We start from the raw sequence: 14,760 nt of genomic DNA, 5'->3' as shown, positions 1-14,760 counted from the left end.
TAAGCTCTGTGCACCAGCTCTGTGAGAGATTTGAAAGAAGGACAAGTGGCGGATTTGTTTGCAGGAGTTTTGAATCCGTGGAGCAGAGTCAGGTATAGGCTTAGGACAGGAAAGCTTTGGGCTATCCCTTCCAGAACCTTCCGTCAGCTCCTAAGGAAAATCTTAGGTGGTAAAGCCAGGCACTCTCCGTCTGTTGGTGGGGGCGGGGGGCAGCATTTTCCTAATCCACTCTCTGGCTTCCGTCCTTTCCCACCTTCAGGGGTTTATGGCTTCCTGACCTTTGGGACAGAAGTTTCTGCTGATATCTTGATGTCCTACCCAGGCAATGACATGGTCATCATTGTGGCCCGGGTCCTTTTTGCTGTCTCCATCGTAACTGTCTACCCCATCGTGCTCTTCCTGGGGAGGTGAGGCCTGGCTCAGTGGGGCGGGGGGGCACTGTTCAGCATGGTCTGCTGATGTGTGCTGTGATTGAGCATGTGCCAGGTGTGGGTTACATGGCTGTGGGACTACCATCGTCTCCAGTTGCAGAGAGGAGGAAACAGGCACAGAGGATTTAGGTAGATTGCCCAAAGTCACCCCATGAGTGTGTGTCACAGCCAGGACTGGAACTCGAACCACGTGCTTTATCCCCTGCCCCATGGGCTGCCTGATGGTGGCAGAACCCCTGAGGATTGGCAAGATCTCCTGGGGAATTAACACCTGGCTGTGGAACAGGAGCCCTGGCAGGTGTGGGGAGGGTGGGGAACTCCTGGAGGACTGGGGGAGCAGCTGGCAGGTGGAGGCTGGTGCCCCGGGATGCCCATTGTCTGTGTTGGGCATGGCGTCCAGGTCGGTGATGCAGGACTACTGGAGGAGAAGCTGCTTGCGGGGATGGGGGCCCAGGGCCCTGGCTGACCCCTCAGGGCTGTGGGTCCGGATGCCGCTGACTGTCCTGTGGGTCACCGTGACGCTCTCCATGGTGCTGTTTATGCCCGACCTCAGCGAGATCGTCAGCATCATCGGAGGCATCAGTTCCTTCTTCATCTTCATCTTCCCAGGTGAGGCCCCTGCTTTCCAGGCTTTCTGCCCACTCGTTCTTCCCTGCTCATCTCTGTGGGGACTCCCCGTGTTGGAGGTCAAGGTTCTGGAAGGTGGGAGCCACCTATGGGTAGATTAAGGCCCCACGTAGGTGCCCTGTTTATTGAGCCAGCCACAGGGCTTGGGCTTTACATACCTTCCCTCACTCATTGAACATCTCAGTAGCTCCTGATACGGTTTGGCTGTATTCCCACCCAAGTCTCACCTTGCACTGTGATAATCCCCATCTGTGAAGGGCAGGGCAAGGTGGAGATAGTTGAATCATGGGGGTGGTTCCACCCCTACTGTTCTTGTGGTAGTGAATAAGTCTCATGAGATCGGATGGTTTTATAAATGGGACTTCCTCCACACAAGCTCTCTTGCCTGCCACCATGTAAGACGTGACTTTGCTCCTTATTTGCCTTTCACCATGATTGTGAGGCCTCCCCAGCCATGTGGAACTGTGAGTCCATTAAACCCCTTTCCTTTATAAACTGCCTAGCCTCTGGCCAGGCACAGTGGCTCACACCTGTAATCCCAGCACTTTGGGAGGCTGAGGCAGGCAGATCACCTGAGCTCAGGAGTTCGAGACCAGCCTGACCAACATGGAGAAACCCTTTCTCTACTAAAAATACAAAATTAGCCATCCGTGGTGGCGCATGCCTGTAAGCCCAGCTACTCGGGAGGCTTAGGCAGGAGCATCATTTGAACCTGGGAGGCAGAGGTTGCGGTGAGCCAAGATTGTGCCACTGCACACCAGCCTAGGCAACAAGTGAAACTCCATCTCAAAAAAAAAAAAAAAAAACCCAAAACAAACCATTACCTAGTCCCTGGTAGGTCTTTATTAGCAGCACGCAAACAGACTAATACAGCTCCTGATGGACATCCTTGACAGAGGAACTTTTATTATCCCACTCCATAGATGGGAAGACCGAGGCCCTGAACCCCCCATGGGGCACAGCTAGTGTGCAGCAGGGCTGAGGGTCAATCATACAGCTCTGTCCATGCTACTGCTGGTACCTCCTGGTAAAGGACTTGTTTTATTAAAAAAGAAAATCATATATGTGAAAGTCACATGGCTCAAGACACCCTGCGAAGGCTCCCTCCCCTCCTGCCCCCAGGCCCTGGAGGCAAACACTGTTTCTGCGAAGGATGGTTTCTTAGGAAACCTTCCCAAAGTTAGTGTGCGATGGAGAGCTGTTCCAATTCAGAACAGCCCAAGCGTTATCTGAGGGGAAGCCAGCAAGGAGGGGCTGGAGGGATGCTTCTTCCAGAGGAAGAGAGAACACTGTAGTGGCCCACTGGAGCCCAGAATAGAGACCCCAGATCCGCAGTGGGGGCTGTTCCAGGGCGCCACACACAGCAAATACTGAGTACACAGTCGAGGGTCTCTCAGTGCATGTTCTGTGAGTGGACCCTGTGATTCAGCCGTGACAGGAACCCCGTCAAGGAGACATTGAGCTTGGGGACCCTTAGCCAGGTACCCCAGTACCCTAGTGCAACCCTTATGTCAAACAGACAAGAAGTAGATGCCCGTTGGTGAAACTTACAGAAAGCACAGGAGAGGCTCTTAGAGGGTTTCCAAAACTCGAATGAGGGAATGAAATGAAATGAAACATTGTTCAGGGTCCCAGGTAAGCGGGTGGTGACAACTTTGTCAATAGTCCAGAGGTGGGGGACGAAAGAATTGAGGGCCACAGAGAAACTTTGGTTATCAAAGAGGCCAACTGATGTGTGGAATATGAAAAGCGGGTTCTTAGCAGGTGAGTTAAGACTCGGGGTTGTCTTTGATATAGTCCCTTGAGAATCTAACTGTACCTGCCCTAGTTCCTGTAAATTGGGGTCTACTGGGATTAAGGGATAAAAACTGTAGAAGTGAAGGGAAGGGAGAACAGTCACCCACTCTGCTCCTGGCTCTGCACGGAGCTCTCAGAGGTGAGGGTTGTGGCCATGTGGCTCCTCCCTCAGCTTCTGGGTGGAGCTTTCAGAGAAATGAAGGGTGTGGCCACGTGGATTCTCCCTTGGGCTTGGGGTGGAGCTTTCAGAGGTGAGGGGTGTGGCTGTGTGGCTTCTCCCTCGGGCTTGGGGTGGAGCTTTCAGAGGTGAGGGTGTGGCTACAAAGCTCCTTCCTCGACTCTGGGCAGGGCTTTCAGAGGTGAGGGGTGTAGCCATACACCTGCTCCTGCACGCTCTGGACGAAGCTTTCATTGATGGGGGTGTGGCCACACGGCTCCTCCCTCAGTTGTGGGCTGGACTTTCAGAGGTGAGGATGTGGCCATGCAGCTCCTCACTCAGGCTCTGGGTGAGGCTTTCAGAGGTGAGGGGTGTGGCTGTGTGGCTTCTCCCTCGGGCTTGGGATAGAGCTTTCGGAGGTGAGGGTGTGGCTACACAGCTCCTCTCTGCGGGACTTTCATAGGTGAAACTCTGAAACTCTGGGCGGGACTTTCATAGGTGAGGGGTGTGGCCACACAGCTCCTCCCTCAGGCTTTGGAGCTTTCAGAGATGAGGGGTGTGGCCATGCACTTCCTCCCTCAGCTCTGGGTGGGGCTCTCAGAGGTGAGAGTGTGGTCACACAGTCCCTCTCTCAGGCTCAGGGCGGGGCTTTCAGGGCTGAGGGTGTGGCCACACTGCTCCTCACTCCAGCTCTGGGTGGAGCTTCTCAGAGGTGAGGGTGTGGCCACGTGGCTCCTCTGTCACACTCCCTGGTCTGGGCTGCTGGATTAAGTTCTGGTTCTGTGATCAGGTGGCCAATTGTAGCACTGGCTGTTTCCTGTGCTGGGAAGGACTGCCCAGGACAGGTTTGGGATAAGAGAGGATCCTTTGGGAACCTTAGCTTGAGCTACATGGCCCTGAATCCTAGCAGACCTATGAAAAAGAAAAAAAAAAAAAAGGTTGGGTGCCGTGGCTCACGCCTGTAATCCCAGCAGTTTGAGAGGCTGAGGCGGGCAGATCACGAGGTCGAGGTTGAGACCATCCTGGCCAACATAGTGAAACCCCGTCTCTACTAAAAATACAAATATTAGCTAGGCGTGGTGGCACATGCCTGTAGTCCCAGCTACTCAGGAGGCTGAGGCATGAGAATCGTTTGAACCCGGAAGGTGGAGGTTGCAGTGAGCTGAGATGGTGCCACTGCAGTCCAGCCTGGTGACAGAGTGAGACTCCGTCTCAAAAAAAAAAAAATGGTAGCTGCCAGTTGCTGAGCCTTTCCTGGGCGTCAGGCATGGACTCTCACCATCTCCTCACAGACCCTGCTGTGGAAGGCATGTTGTCAAGGTTGCCTGAAAGACGGGGCTCTGGGAAGCCAGGTGTTGCCAGACCTCTGGCTGAGTCACTAGGGCATGTTGAGCTGGGACTCCAGCCCCATCCTTCCAGTTCCACTGCGTTGCCTCTCCAGGGGGCCTGAGCCAGGGGCACCTGTGGGCAGAGGTCTTGCTGGCCTCCTGGGTCCCTGAGGACTTCTCCCGGGACCTCTTTGTTGCTTTGGGTTTGATAACGAAGAGCTGAGGGTAACCCTGTCTTTTTTGCAGGTTTGTGCCTCATCTGTGCAATGGGCATCGAGCCTATAGGACCAAGAGTCAAGTAAGTGTCCCTAAGATGAGGTGGCAAGTTGGGCGTGCCCCGGATCAGAGTAACAATGCTTCAGGGGACCCTGGACATCCTATTTCCCATCCTCCACATCCTGCAGATGAGAAACCCGCAGGCCACAAGAGGAGAGTCTCTGTCCACCCACTATGAGGGCATCTGAGCCAGGACAGGAGCCCAGGCCAGTGATGTTGGGTCCTGCAAGGGCTTTCCCTTCTGCTTTGAGGTCTGTAGTTGGGATTTCATGTAGATTCCAGCCTCTGGAAGCAGCCAGTGGTGCATCTGTATCCTCCTTTGCTACCTGGCTCGGGCCCAGGGCAGGATCAGGGTGCAGACTGAGTTAGAGGCGCCCCATGGCCGGCCAGACACCAGAACAACGTGTTCTATCACAGCAGTGGGCTGCCGTTCCGAGGCTTCTCTGCTAGGCACTGTGCTAGGTCCTTTTACATATTCACCTCCCCACCATACCTGGATGTCTCTATCCTACAGATGAGGAGGCGGGCCAGGAGGCTAGTGAGGACAGAACTAGAATGCAACTCAGGCCCCTGGCTCCCAGTCCCCATGCTAACCCACCTGCCTGGCATACAGTGCTGTTGAGACCAGAGAATTTAGATCTTTTCTTTATTTGATAAATATTTATCCCTGAACGGGCCTGTGGGTCAGACACAACTGAGCCTCTGTGCTTTGCCACTGAGCAGCTGAGTCTGACCCACTGAAGAGGATGACGTGCACATGAATGATGGGCTCTTCCTCAGCCGCCCCTGGGGAGCCTGAGGGTCTGGGCGACTCCCTCCCATTCCACAGATGTGGAAACTGAGGCTGAGACAGGTAAAGAGAATGACGTATTAGTTTTCTGGGGTCATTGTAACAAATTACCACAAATTGGGACCTAGTGGGGAGGCTTAAGGCAACAGAAATGATTTTTTTCCCCAGTTCTGGAGCCAGGAGTGTGAAATCAAGGTGTTGGCAGGGCTGGACTCTGAAGGCTCCTCAGCTTCTGGTGGCCCCAGGTGCTCCTTGGCCTGTGGCTACATCACTCCAGTCTCTGCCTCTGTCTTTATCTAGCTTTCTCCCTGTGTTTCTGGGTCTCAAATATCCCTCTGCTTTTACTTGTTTTATTTTTTGAGACAGAGTCTTGCTCTGTTGCTCAGGCTGGAGTGCAGTGGTGTAATCATGGCTCACTACAGCCTCAACCTCCTGGGCTCAAGCGATCTTCCTGCCTCAGCCTCCCGACTAGCTGGGCCCACAGACGCCCACCACCACACCTGGCTGCCTTTCTTTTATAAGGATATCTACTATTGGATTTAGGGTCCACCCGAAATCTAGATTGCATCTTCTGTCAAGATCTTTCACTTAATTACATCTGCAAAATCCAGTTTCCAGATACGCTCGCCAGCACAGGTTCCAGGTGGACGTGAATTGTGGGGGCCACCCTTCACCCCACCACAGATAATGTTAAATGACAGCAAGTGTGAACTTGGGGCCCAGCTGTAGGTCTGTTCCCCTATAGCCCCCGTCCCTCTAGCCCCATTGAGCCCAAGCTTGGTTTTTGCAAAGGAGCAGGCCTGGCCTGGTTTCTTCTGGATTGAGAGCAGTTTTTCTGGATGTTTCTAAACCTGCCTTCGGTTTAGAACTAGCCTCCCAATGTCTGGCAACCCACTAAGCTGCTCGTTCCCTGGGGCGCTCTTCGGAGTCTTCGTGCTTTTTGTTTTCTCCCTTGATCTGAGCTCACAACAGCTTTTACTGATGAGCTTTCAAGATATTTTTATTGCTAAAACTGCTTTAGGTCCTTCTAATACATCGGCACTGTTCCAGGAGTGCTGCAGCCCACGGGCACATTGGCCTCACAGTGCCGGCACAGATGAATGGATGTTTATGGCGCTGAACAGCCATGCTGAGATGCTGCTTGGTTAGAAATATTCCTTCCATGACAGCCCATCTTTCTGGCCTTTGTTAATGGGGCCAGAAATATTTCTGGCGGCTCTGCCATTTTGTGGGAATCTTGTTATCGCTCTGACCTCCTTGTCTACCCCATCTCTGGTTACATTACGAAGCTCACAAATGTGGCCTCGGTGGCTGCCAGTCCCAACCACCTCTGCCTCCTGCGTCCTCATCCCCTACCGCTTTGAGATGGTGTGTGACTTAGAGCTTGTGTTTTCTCCTTCACTTTCGTGGGGTTTCATCAGAGGCTGAGGAGCAGAAAGGGAGGAGGGTGGGGGGACTTTGAAAGCAGTGTCTCCCCTCTCTCCATGTCTTTTTCTTTTTTTGAGATGGAGTCTTGCTCTGTCCTCCAGGCTGGAGTGCAGTGGTGCAATCTCGGCTCACTGCAACCTCTGCCTCCTGGGTTGAAGCAATTCTCCTGCCTCAGTCTCCCAAGTAGCTGGGAATACAGGTGCCTGCCACCATGCCTGGCTAATTTTTTGTTTCTATTTTTAGTAGAGATGGGGTTTCACCATGTTGGCCAGGCTGGTCTTGAACTCATGACCTCAGGTGCATCCATCTGCCTCAGCCTCCCAAAGTGCTGGGATTATAGGTGTGAGCCACCGTGCCTGGCCCCATGTCTTTTTATTTGATAAAATACTGGGGAGAAATGGGTTATGAAATAACAGGTGGGATCGGAGGGCTTTTAAAAATTGCCTGGGGCCAGGAATGGTGGCTCCCACCTGTAATTCCAGCACTCTGGGAAGCTGAGGAGGGCGAATCACGTGAGGTCAGAAGTTCGAGACCAGCCTAGCAAACATGGTGAAACTCCATCTCTACTAAAAATACAAAAATTGACCCAGTGTCATGGTGTGTGCCTGTAGTCCCAGTTATTCGGGAGGCTGAGGCAGAAGAACTGCTTGAACCCAGGAGGTGGAGGTTGTAGTGAGCTGAGATCGTGCTAGGCAACAGAATGAGACTCTACCTCAAAAAAACAAACAAACAAAAAAATTGCCTGGGTACTTTGCACTTTGCTTCCCATTGTCTTGGAAGCCCATCCCTACAGGTAACTGGGAATATTCTGAATTTTTCTTTTTTCCAAATTGATGACCCCATACTCGGCTTTACGTAGTGAATTTTCTGTGTGTGCATGGCTTATTTGTGCAATCATCTAGAAAAGCTCTGACATGGGTTTATTGATTTGGCAGGTGCTGCTTGGAGGTCTGGGGAGTGGTCTCTGTGCTGGTCGGCACCTTCATCTTTGGGCAGAGCACGGTGGCAGCGGTCTGGGAGATGTTTTGATGGGCAGCCAGTGCCCGGCAGGAAGGGGCCCTCAGGAGGCTGACCCCACGAGGCTGCTGTGTGCAGCTGGGAAACCGATGTCATTTCTCATCATAAAGATACTGGAGAGACTGATGCCTCTGCCTCCTCGGGCTGCTGGTTGGGCTCTGCTGGTTCGAAGGGTTTCTGGTACAAAGGTGAGGTAGGTTCTTATGGCCGCTGTGATAAGTGACCACAACCGCATTCTGGTGGCTTAAAATAACAGATGCGGCCGGGCGTGGTGGCTCACGCCTGTAATCCCAGCACTTTGGGAGGCCGAGGTGGGTGGATCACAAGGTCAAGAGATCGAGACCACCCTGGCTAACATAGTGAAACCCCATCTCTACCAAAAATACAAAAAATTAGCAGGGCGTGGTGGCGGCGCCTGTAGTCCCAGCTACTCAGGAGGCTGAGGCAGGAGAATGGCATGAACCCAGGAGGTGGAGCTGGCAGTGAGCCGATATCATGCCACTGCAGTCTAGCCTGGGCAACAGAGTGAGACTCCGTCTCAAACAAAACAAAACAAAACAAAACAAAGCAAACAAACAACCAGATGCTTACTGCATCACAGTTCTGCAGGCCAGGAGTCTGAAATCACATGTCATTAGGGCCATAGTCCCTCTGTGGGCTCTAGGGGAGGCTCCCTCCTGTCTCTTCCAGGTTCTAGAGGTGGCCGGCACTCCTTGGCTTGTGGCTGCCTCACTCCAGCCTCTTCTCTTCTCTTCCTGTGACTGTCCCCTGTGTATCCTCTGTGACCAAATCCCTCTCATCATTAAGTGAGCTCCTCCCACCCCCATATGTAGTATGATCTCATCTTACGTTGATTGCATCTTGTATGAATTAGGACCTGCAAAGATGCAATTTCCAAATAAGGTTATGTTCACAGGTTCCAGGGGTTCAGCTTCAATGGATGTTTCTGGGAGACAAGATTCGGCCCATAAAAAGGGAGCTGGGGGCTGAGGCCTACATAATTGGCTTTGGACTGTCAGGACCAAGGGTGTCAGGTGAGGATATTGCACAGGGTTGGGAAGCCCCGAAGGGAGTGGAGGACGCGTGGCTGGCGATGGTGACGGACTCAAGCGGTCCTTTGGCCAGGGCGCAGGAAACGCCCGAATCCTGCCCTTGGCTGTGAGAGGCCCAAGGAGATGTATGCCCGGAACAGGCCACAGCACCATGCACTTGGCCCATGCCCCACGGAGGGTGGATGACTCCAAGGAAACTGCGCTTTCCCTCCCACCAGCTGGACCCAAAGAGCCTGGAAGCCAAGTGGACTGTTTGCTCTGCAGTTCTCCTTGGTGGCCTCCCCAGTTCTGGGACAAGGAGTCATACTGGCAGCAGAGAGCGAGAGGAGACAAGAGGTCTGTTCCAGGACCTGGGTAAAGAAAAGGAGGTAGCTGGGCACAGTGGCTCACACCTGGAATCCCAGCACTTTGGGAGGCTAAGGCAGGCAGATCACTTGAGGTCAGGAGCTTGAGAACCAGCCTGGCCAACATGGTGAAACCCCATCTCTACTAAAAACACAAAAAAATTAGCTGGGCGTGGTGGGGGGCGCCTGTAATCCCAGCTACTCAGGAAGCTGAGGCAGGAGAATCATTTGAACCTGAGAGATGGAGGTTGCAATGAGCTGAGATTGTGCCACTGCCCTCTAGCCTGGGAGACAGAGCGATATTCCATCTCAACAATAATTAAAAAAAAAAAATGGCAGGACACGGAGAGGCAGACAGGGACCCAGCTGCTCCTTTGCGTCCTCCCTGGCATTGACCCTGCACAGGCCCCGGTTGCTAGATTCCATTCAGGTCACGCTTCTCTGCCTTGGGATGTCCTCCTGGAAGCCAGCAGGGCCAGAGTCAGGGGAGGGTGGGACTGACACCTGAGGATGCCTTCCTCAGGGTAGCCAGTAGGCCAGGCCCTTCCTGCTGTCATGTGGTATGATGTACGTGACGGTGCAAGGCTGGCGGTGACTGGTCCGTATTTTTTTTCAGCTTATCCACATGCATGAATTTTCAAAATGGAGATAGAAGGTGTATACCATAAAGACTCACTTCTTTAAAGTGTATAATCCAGTGGTTTTTAGTGTGTTCACAGAGCTGTGGGGCTGCCCCACTAATTCTAGTCCATTTTCATCACCCTCAGAAGAAACTCGGTGCCCATTACCAGTCACCCCCCCAATTTGTCCCTCCCTCCGCTCCCAGCATCCGTGCAGCTGCGCTCAGTCTCTGGGTTTGCCTGTTACAGGCACCCTCTCTGAACAGCCTCACATGTACATGGGCCTTTGTGTGTGCCTCCTTTGACCTAGCATAATGTTTCTAGATGTGCCCATTTTACAGGTTAGGCAACTGAGGCTTGGAAAAATCCAGGCTGCATGTCCTGCAAGGTACAGAGATTAGATCAGAACTCATTTGGGGTTAAATTCTTTTCCTTCCCACTCTACATGCCACGCTGAGGAGACACATCAGAGGTGGGGGGCAGGGGGTGGGAATAGGTGCCTGGCCCTGGGGCTCCTGTAGCCTGGCTGCTGGGGGATGGGGGAAGTGTGGCTGCAGGTGTAGACTCTGACCCTGTGGGGGTGTTGGGAGGGTACCCAGGACCCTTCTTCAATGTCTGACCAACCTCACCGTGACCTGTCAGACCCTATGTTCACGGGCCACAGCATCTTCCCAGGCAAGGGCCTTGGGAATTGGAACATGTGCGGGCAGATTGCTCTGTTTTTATTTTTATTTTTTGACGGAGTCTTACTCTGTCGCCAGGCTGGAGTGCAGTGGCGCGATCTCGGCTCACTGCAATCTCTCCCTCCTGGGTTCAAGCAATTCTGCCTCAGCCTGGGATTATATGCACCCGCCACCACACTCGGCTAATTTTTGTATTTTTAGTAGAGATGGGGTTTTGCCATGTTGACCAGGCTGGTGTCGAACTCCTGACCTCAGGTGATCTAGCTGCCTCAGCCTCCCAAAGTACTGGGATTACAGGTGTGAGCCACTGTGCCAGGCCTTATTTTTATTTATTTATTTTTTTGCGGGGAGAGGGTCTCACTGTGTTACTCAGGCTACAGTGCAGTGGTGGCACTATTACGGTTCACTGCAGCTTCCAACTCCCAGGCTCAAGCAATCCTCCTGCCTCAGTCTCCTGAGTAGCTGGGACCACCATGCCCAGCTAATTTTTGTATTTTTTTTTTTTTTTTTTGTAGAGTCAGGGTCTTACTCTGTTTGCCGAGGCTGGTCATGAACTCCTAGCCTCAAGCAGTCCTCCCACCTCGGCCTCCCAGAGTGTTGTAATCACAGGCGTGAGCCATTGCACTGAGCCCAGATTGCTGTAATGGAGAATTTATCACCCTGGAGTGAGAGGTGAGGCTGAATAGTCATTCATTTCTTATTTATACCTGTCTGCTTCTGTCAGGCTCTGTGGCCCTGGCCAGGAAGGCTGGGGCTGTGCTAGTACTATTTATGGAGAGTCCTGAGATACCAAAGTGTGGTGGGGTGAGGGTCATGCCATCAAAGAAGACTGTGTGTGAAGTGGCTTTGGAGTTGGACGGTTGGTTTTTAACACTGGCTCTGCCATTTGCTATCTCATAGCCTTGGGAAGTGTGTGAACCTTTTTGCAGAATCCATTTCCCTACCAGCAAAATGGAGCAGGCTTACTCAGTACGAAGCAGGTCTCTTGTGAGGATTAAAGGCGATGATGGATCCAGAGTAGCTGATGGGATACCTCGCACACAATGGAGACCCAAGCAATGTAGCTTTATTCCCAGAAGACCAAGGTTGTGATTGGCAAGGGGTACCTGAGTTTCCTGGGAGCCAAGGGAAAAGGGAAGTTATGAGGAGGTGGAGGACTCATCCCCAAGCAGGCAAGCACCTCAGGAGGCACGGGCACTGCACTCAGTGCTAAGCAGTGATGCTGGGGCTCTTTAAGGGGTGACTGAATGTCACTACTCAGGACAAAGGCTTCTATCTTGATTCTATGACAGGTTGATGTGATCCTGCCATGACTATGTGCAAATTATCATAATGCAAGGACACACTCATGTAATCACAGTGGTAGAAGCTGGGATGTTACCTTCCAGCCAGATGTCCTCAGGGGCCAGGTGACAGTGTGTAGGGCTTCCAGCACACGGGCTGTGGGGCTGGCAGGTGACTTGACTCTTGCCTGCCACTTACCAGCTGTGTGGCCTCGGCAAAGCCTGTTCCTAGGGTGGTGACTGCAGGAAAATCCCTGCCAGTGCTCTCCTCGGCCTCAGCCTTCCAGTTCAGACCTCTTTGTATTTTTCTAACGTGAAGCTGTGGACAGCCCCTCCCTCCCAGGATTGCTGTGAGTCTGAGCTGAGGTCCTTGCAAAGCCCTCTACACAGAGCGTATCCTGTTGCAGCACCTGGCCAAGGGTGACAGCTGTGTGTCAGTGGAGAGTCAGAAGTAACAGCTTTGAACATGGCCCGGTGATGCTTCGTAGTGCAAATGCCTTGTGCTCCTGTTCTGAGTATGGTAGGCTGCAGGGGAGACCTCTTTCCCTTGGTTCAAGGCACAAGCGCCTCAGGAGGAGTTGCCCACCCGCAGATGCCTCCCAGGGACAAGTGGCAGGTTTTGAACCTGGCCTGGTGAGTATGCAGCTCTGCTGGCTAAGGACAGGTCGTGAATTGTTTTTGAGAGTGATTTGAGATTCTTAAATATTGAAATGCAACTCACATAGCATGAAACTAACCATCTTAAGGCATAGAATTCAGTGGCCTTTAGTACATTTGCAGTGCTGCGTCACCATCACCTCCATCTAGTTCTAGAACATTCCATCCCGAGGAAAGCCCCCTGCCCATGAGCTGTCCCTCCCCTTTTCCTCTCCTCCATCCCGGAGGCAGCCACTCTGCTTTCTGTCTATGTGGATTTGCTTATTCTGGATGTTTCATGTAAGTGGAATATTAGACGCCATCTGTTTTCTCTGCCTGCTTTCACTCAGTGTGGGGTTTTTGAGTCACCGATGGCCCAGTCCTTCACTCCTGTTGATGACTGAATGATAAGCTGTTTGGAGAGACTGCATTTGTTTATGCCTTCATCGGCTGATGAATATTTGGATCGTTTCTACCTTGTGGCTATTGTGAATAGTGCCGTTATGAGTACGTGGGCCAAGTGAGTGAGTGGATGCGTTTTTCCATTTCAGGTAGAATATCTCCCTAGAAGTGGAATTGCTGGGATACGGTACTTCTATGGGATATGGTACTTTGGTACTTCTATGCGTTACGGTAGTTCGCCATTAGCATTTGGAGGAACCTGATTCTGATCTTAATGGGTTAATCTGAAGCCATTCTTCCTCGTGGGTTGATGCTGTGTGGCGCAGGGGTTGGGCACAGAACTCTGGGTTTGGATCTGACTTGAGCCAGCTACTTGCCGTGTGACCTCTGGTGAATTACTTGTCCTCTCTGTCTCCGTCTCCCCACCTGCCAAGAGCAGGACAGCCTAAGGAGCATGGAGGGAGATGGGCCTGCCAAGTGCTTGACTGTGCCAGGCTCTGAAGTGTGAATTAAGTGGGAGCTCTTAGAGCTTTTAGGGTTGAAACATGTTCTTGTCACAGCCCATCCCCGGCCACTCAGGTTCTGAGGGCCCCTGAAGGCTTTCAGTGCACTTGGGCTGCAAGCAGCAGAGATACTACCCCCATGGAGGGCTGGGTAGATGTGACATGTGGGAGGGGAACATGCCCAGCTAAAGGAGATTCCTCAGTTGTACCCTAGAAAGCCTTAGCCCTTGATAATGTTGTTGTTAAACTAGCTGAGCTGCTTGGAATGCACCAGCCTGGCGGTGGGTAGGGCAGCAGGAGCCTGTAAGTGGCGTTCTCGTGCGCCAGGCAGTGAAGCCCCTGGTCCTTCAGGGGAGGGTCTTTCCCCCGCTGTACAGGTGAGAAAACAGGCCCTGAGAGGCTGGTATAGGGACATTCAGCTTGGAGACGCATGGATGGTTCTTGAACCCCCTTTGCTTTCCTGTAAGCTCATGTTGTGTTTCTGGTTTTGCAGCAGCGGGCATCACACCCTGCAAGGAGGTGGCAGGACCCAAGGGGGAGGGACCTGCCCTGGGAGCAGGGATTTCAAAGCTCCTGGCAACCACAGGGGGCTGGACAGTGTGGGCAGGGACCTCGCTGGGTGGCGACAGTGTTAATAACCACATATGTGGCGCTAGCCAGTCCTCCGGGCTCTGCGCAGGAGGTAGAAAGGTGCGCATTCTGGGTCCTGCCCCCACCCCAGGGCTCCCACCTGTGCCCTGGCCTGTGATGGTCTTGGCTCTGACCTGTTTTAGGAGAGAGACCCACTACCCTCTTTTGTCCTTGGAACTTTTGTGTGTGATTTTTTTTTTTTTTTTTTTTTTTGAGACAGTCTCGCTCTGTCGCCTAGGGTGCAGTTGTGTGATCTTGGCTCACTGCAACCTCCCCTCCTGGGTTCAAGCGATTCTCCTGCCTCAGCCTCCCAAGTGGCTGGGATTACAGGCGTTGTAGCACCACACCTGGCTAATTTTTATATTTTTAGTAGAGACAAGGTTTCAGCGTGTTGGGCTCGAACTCTTGACCTCAGGTCTTCCACCTGCCTCGGCCTCCCAAAGTGCTGGGATGACAGGTGTGAGCCACTGCACTGGGCCGTGAGTGACTTCTTTCCTGCTAACCAGGACTGAGAAATAGGAAGAAGTTACAAAGCTTCCAGAATAAGACTTAAGGCTTGACTTGCAGTTCACAGTTGGGCTCTCCTGCGTTGTTGAATGGCTCATGCACAGCTGTGCTGGGAAGGACTCACCGGTCCCTGGAGCATCCTCCCTGGTGTGTCTTAGTTGGGCCACACTGCATGTTCTGTGCCAACCATGTGACTTATGGTGGGGTCTTGAGCCATGAGGTGTCAGCTGTGTCTATATCACCGAACCC

The 14,760-nt window shown here is 52.7% G+C and overlaps 1 protein-coding gene across 2 annotated transcripts in view; it reads left to right on the top strand.

Annotated features, from left to right (window-relative positions):
- SLC38A8 (solute carrier family 38 member 8) overlaps nt 1–7,977 on the top strand; it is a 35,575-nt gene extending 27,598 nt beyond the window's left edge. For both annotated transcript variants that reach the window (XM_033219927.1, XM_033219928.1), the window contains 4 exons: nt 260–407; nt 832–1,040; nt 4,587–4,638; nt 7,770–7,977. In XM_033219927.1, coding sequence (XP_033075818.1) covers nt 260–407; nt 832–1,040; nt 4,587–4,638; nt 7,770–7,863 — 503 coding nt within the window. In that variant the 3' untranslated portion in view covers nt 7,864–7,977. The remainder of the gene's footprint in view (nt 1–259; nt 408–831; nt 1,041–4,586; nt 4,639–7,769) is intronic.
- Nucleotides 7,978–14,760: the final 6,783 nt, after the last annotated feature.

The sequence above is a fragment of the Trachypithecus francoisi genome, unplaced genomic scaffold (assembly GCF_009764315.1).
Source record: "Trachypithecus francoisi isolate TF-2019V2 unplaced genomic scaffold, Tfra_2.0 Lachesis_group10, whole genome shotgun sequence".
NCBI classification, from domain to species: Eukaryota; Metazoa; Chordata; class Mammalia; order Primates; family Cercopithecidae; genus Trachypithecus; species Trachypithecus francoisi.
This window is presented reverse-complemented; position numbering and strand designations above follow the sequence as displayed.